This window comes from Labeo rohita, chromosome 20, assembly GCF_022985175.1.
Source record: "Labeo rohita strain BAU-BD-2019 chromosome 20, IGBB_LRoh.1.0, whole genome shotgun sequence".
Classification (NCBI taxonomy): domain Eukaryota; kingdom Metazoa; phylum Chordata; class Actinopteri; order Cypriniformes; family Cyprinidae; genus Labeo; species Labeo rohita.
Window position 1 is genome coordinate 28,986,970 of NC_066888.1, and position 4,838 is coordinate 28,991,807.

At 38.2% G+C, this 4,838-nt stretch overlaps 1 protein-coding gene across 1 annotated transcript; it reads right to left on the bottom strand.

Annotated features, from left to right (window-relative positions):
* Positions 1 to 1,817: 1,817 nt before the first annotated feature.
* Positions 1,818 to 2,834, bottom strand: LOC127182918 (trace amine-associated receptor 4-like). Its single transcript, XM_051138617.1, has one exon. It carries the CDS (start codon positions 2,832 to 2,834, stop codon positions 1,818 to 1,820), a length of 1,017 nt encoding a protein of 338 aa, XP_050994574.1.
* Between the last annotated feature and the right edge of the window lie 2,004 nt (positions 2,835 to 4,838).

Sequence of the window (4,838 nt, forward strand, 5' to 3'; positions counted from 1 at the left end):
AAGTAATACAAGACTAATACATTTCTGTTACATGTTAACCGTACTTTTATTTTGACGGGTTGCCAGTTAGTTTTTTTTGTGTATACACAGTAAAATTTACATGAAGTGACTCTCACAACAGTTCTGGAGATTAAGTTAATGCGTTTATGTCGTCATATAATAAGACACAGAGGCCGAAAATAACCGTGAGCGTCACGTGTGCCATTCATTCATACAGAGCCAAGCGGAACATGGAGGATTCATATCTAAACCATCTTTTTGCGTTTTAATATTCACAGACTAGTCCATATCGCGATTTGAATTAAGTGAGAGACCTACTTTTGATTTAGTAATCAAAAAATGTATGAATTCTGTGGCATCTCGTGCTATAGAATAAATCAGTGAAATCACTAAATCGGAGGAGAAATTGTAGACGCGGGACCACGTAAAGATAGACACAGAAATGACATGCCGTTGTGTAAATAAGATAAATAACAAAGGCTATTTCTTTTGTTTAATAAACGAACAAGGTATAGACCTGTTCTATAGGAAAGCTAACCTTAAATGACATCTGTTGTGATTTAGCGCTATATAGAAAATTAAGTCTACCTGACCTTCAAGGGGGGGTGGCGGGCCCGTAATATAATGGCAGGGGAAACACTGGGGTGAGTACATTATCTGTAAATTTTTGTTCTGAAAGTGAACTACTCCTTTAAAGCGATTAGGAAGACAAAAGCTCTGTTCACAATGCAGTGACACAACAACATCCCATTTATTTTCAGTGGGGAGATTTTGACGTCTGGCGACACGAGCAAAGCAACTGTTGGTGAGAAGATGCAGGCCTGTCTAGCAATGTTCCCTCTAAGTTGTGTGTGTGCATGGCCGCGCTCTTTCTATGTCCTGGCTGCCCAGACGAAATAATATGGCATGCACAGGACAGACGCAAAAAATAAGTCGGGAAATGCATTTGATTGAATTCTAGTAAATGCAAAATAATTGCAATGCTCGGGCATACCACTACAGAGTTGGTGTCGCTATAGACTTAGAGTTTATACAGTTGCTGAGAACCAGTGAATGTTGTTTACAGGTTTTATAGAAAGAGCAGGATGTGTGCCAAATCAGTCACTGTAGGAATCGAAAACTTTAAAGGTTGCAGACCAAACAGTTCAACACGACAGGCAAAACAAATGAACTTATATTGTCCTGAAGAACCATTTTATGATAAATGGTTCTTTTTTCCCCCTTTCTTTTTTTTAACAGCTTAAAATTTTGTTTGTTTGTTTTCATTCAGAACCACTTCATTACTGATTTTTTTGGAGCTCCACTATCCAACTACATAGACCGTCAACACATACTCAACAGATGTGTAATGTCTATACATTTTAACTTTCAAGTTATAACTGGTTTTCTGTCTTTTTTCTCTTTTCAGTTTTTAAACGTAAGATATAAGTGTGACCAGGTTGGTTCAACTGAGGATACTTCCTTTAATCATCTGGAACTTAATCAGGAAATTTAAAGCAAACAAACTATCAAAATATGACTGTTTTTCTAAAGGGAGACCATTATAATGTAAACCCAATGAAATGCAATTTAAAGACTTTATTGTATTAGAAGCGAATTAAAATTTTGATTTCACAAAAATGCAGGATATTTAGGTTGTTTTATAATAACTGAAATATATTTTGAATATAGTACAAACCCTGCATGCATGCCCCTAAAATGATAAGATCATTACTTCCAGTAAAACACATTTGCAAAATAGTTTCAACATATATGAAAAAGAATTACATAAAAATAAATATGTATTGTGATATCTGAAATAGGTGTGAGAGGAGTATTCATTCAAATATCAATGTGTTAGAATGCTTGATGCCACAGATGTAAGTTGATATGAGAATCTTAAAGGCCTTTTGAAAACAAGGGTAGAAAAATCCATAAATCAAGGGGTTACAGGTCGAGTTGAAATATGCAAACCAAAACAAAGCATCAAAAACAACAGTTGGGGTCCAATTATTGAAAAAAGGGTCAAGAGCAACAGCAGTAAAAAAAGGCAGCCAGCAGAATAAATAAACACCCATGACAATAGCCAGAGTTTTAGCTGCTTTCCTCTCTCTCTGAGCAAAGCTTTGATTCTTCCTCCCTCCAGTCACTCTTTCTGACATAACCTTTGCATGTTTTTGCGCAACACAGAAGATTTTTACATACAGAGAGCTCATGATCGTCCCAGGAAGGAAGAATACAAGAACTGGACATATAATACTCCACTCTTTGTTAAAAAATACAACACAATTTCCCACACAGTAAGTCTGCAATATAAGCATCTCAAGTCCAACTGCACTTATCCCTGAAAACACAACAGAGAAACTGTAGAGAAATGAAAACAGCCATATGAAGGTATTAAATACAGTCACAGTTTTGTTTGTGACCCTCAATCTGTATCTTAGTGGGTCACAAATGGCCATGTACCTGTCAACAGATATTAAACCAAGATGCAGTAAAGAGGAGACAGTGAAGCTCATGTCCAAACTAGAATGAGCTTTACACAAAAAGTCTCCCAGATACCAGCAGCCTTCAACAGATCGCACCATGCTGTGCGGCATGACCAAACAGCCCAGCAGACAGTCACTGGCAGCCAGAGAGCGAACGATCAGATGAGTTGGAGACTGAAGCTGTTTGAAGTGAGAGATGGAGATGATGATCAGCAGGTTCCCAAAAACAGTTGTGAGCATCATCAGCAACAAGACAGCATATATTGCCACTTTAACCACAGTAAGACGATGCAATTTCAGACAGGAGTTCGGCTGGAGTGGATAGCAGAGAAATATATTCTCAGTTTGAGTCTTATTTGAAGTCATCACGTATGATCCAGATGCTGAAATAATTTTCTTTGTAAGAAGGTTGACAATTATAAACATAAGTTTAGTAAAGATAAAGATAAAAATATAGTACATGCCCATCCATTTTAATTTCCTAAATGGATTCAGAGCATCTCATTTTCATTCATATATACTCTCACATCTGAAGTAACCCTCCTACATCTACCACTGTTACTCATAGCTACAAAAACAACATAAACTCTGGAGATTAAAATGAAAAAAAAAAACATCTGTGATGTTCATCTGTGAAGTGAAATCTGAAAAGTGATCATTTATAGACATAATAAGAAAGATATCATTTTCAGGCCCTTCTGGTCATCAACAATTATTATTATTTATTATATAATTACTAGAAAGTAGAATACATAACAATAAAAACTCAAAGCTTTTAGTGAAACCAAACTCAGAAAACAGCTTGTTTTGGTAGTTGGTGTTACACAGTGTTTGGTCACACACCAATTAGGGAGATCTGCGAATCGAGAGCCTTTGGTGTGCTACCGATCTATTACAGCTGGGAGGAGCTGCTTTACTGAGGCCTGCAAGGAATAAGGGTCTTGTCTAGCGAAACGAATTGCCATTTTCTAAAAAAGATAAAAATTAATATACTTTTTAACCTCAAATGCTCGTCTTGTCTAGCTCTGCGTGTACTCCGTGCATTCCGGTTCAATACAGTTAGGGTATGTCAAAAAACTCCCATCTCATTTTCTCCTCCAATTCTAAAATCGTCCTACATTGCTGCAGAAGCACCTACCCAGAGTTTACAAAGTGAACATGCAAAGAAAGTCAAACGCTCTTTACAAAAAAAAAGGATAAAGCAGCAATGTGGGATGATTTAGAAGTTGGAGGAGAAAATGAGATGGGAATTTTTTGACCTATCCTAACCATCTTGAACGGGACTGCACAGAGTACACACGCACATGGCAGAGCTAGACAAGATGAGCATTTGAGGTTAAAAAGCGTATAATTTTTTTTGGATTTTTTTAGAAAATGACAGATCATTTCACTAGATAAGACCCTTCTTCCTTGGCTGGGATCGTTTAGACCCTTTTGGAAGTTCAAACTCGTGGGCACCATAGAAGCCCACTATATGAAGATAATTCCTGAAATGTTTTTCTTAAAAAGCAATTTATTTACGACTGAAGAAAGAAAGACATGAACATCTTCGATGACAACGGGGTGAGTACATTATCTGTATATTTTTGTTCTGAAATTGAACTACTCCTTTAAAGCGATTATGAGCAGCAACACAAAAGCTCTGGTCACAATGCAGTAGGGCTGGGTATCAAGTTCGATACTTTTTAGGCACTGACTGAAATGCTATGGAGTATCGAAAAACCTCTTGTCGTTCGGTACCAAACTTCGATGCCTAAGGGGTTAATCTCGTCAACGTCAGTGTGCCAATAAGCCTGCATCACTAAGGGGCCGTTCACATATGGCGTCTTTTGCGTGCTCAAGTTCATTATTTCAAATGTAGATGCGTGGCAGCCGTACTCATAACAGAAGCAACACGGTCGCAACACGCACGTGGTACGACGTTCTCGGTTTTTCAGGCGCGTCCGCGCCGCATCAAGATGAAAACATCTCAACTTTTCATAACGCTGCAAGCGCACTGCGGGTCCTGTGACAGGAAACCAACCAATTAGCTACATCCTCTCCCGTAACAACATTGAAAGCTCAGCCAAGATGGAGAAACAGCTCATCATAGCTGTACAGGGATAGCCATTTTTAATTAAACTTAGTAGCAGAGCTACAGCAAGCAATTTTAGTGCTAGAAACTACTAATTTGAACTTTGAGCGCAGCAACTGTCCTCACGTGACGCATCCAAGGGAGCGATCCGAAAGCATACGAAGCAGTCTGCTCTCTATAGCTCTCTTGATCCTGTGCGGAGCCGTGAGGCTGTAGCGTGAGAGCATTAACGAACAATCCCCTTAGATATAAGACTACATATACACTGGTGTGCTTTTGTTTAAAAAATTAAAACA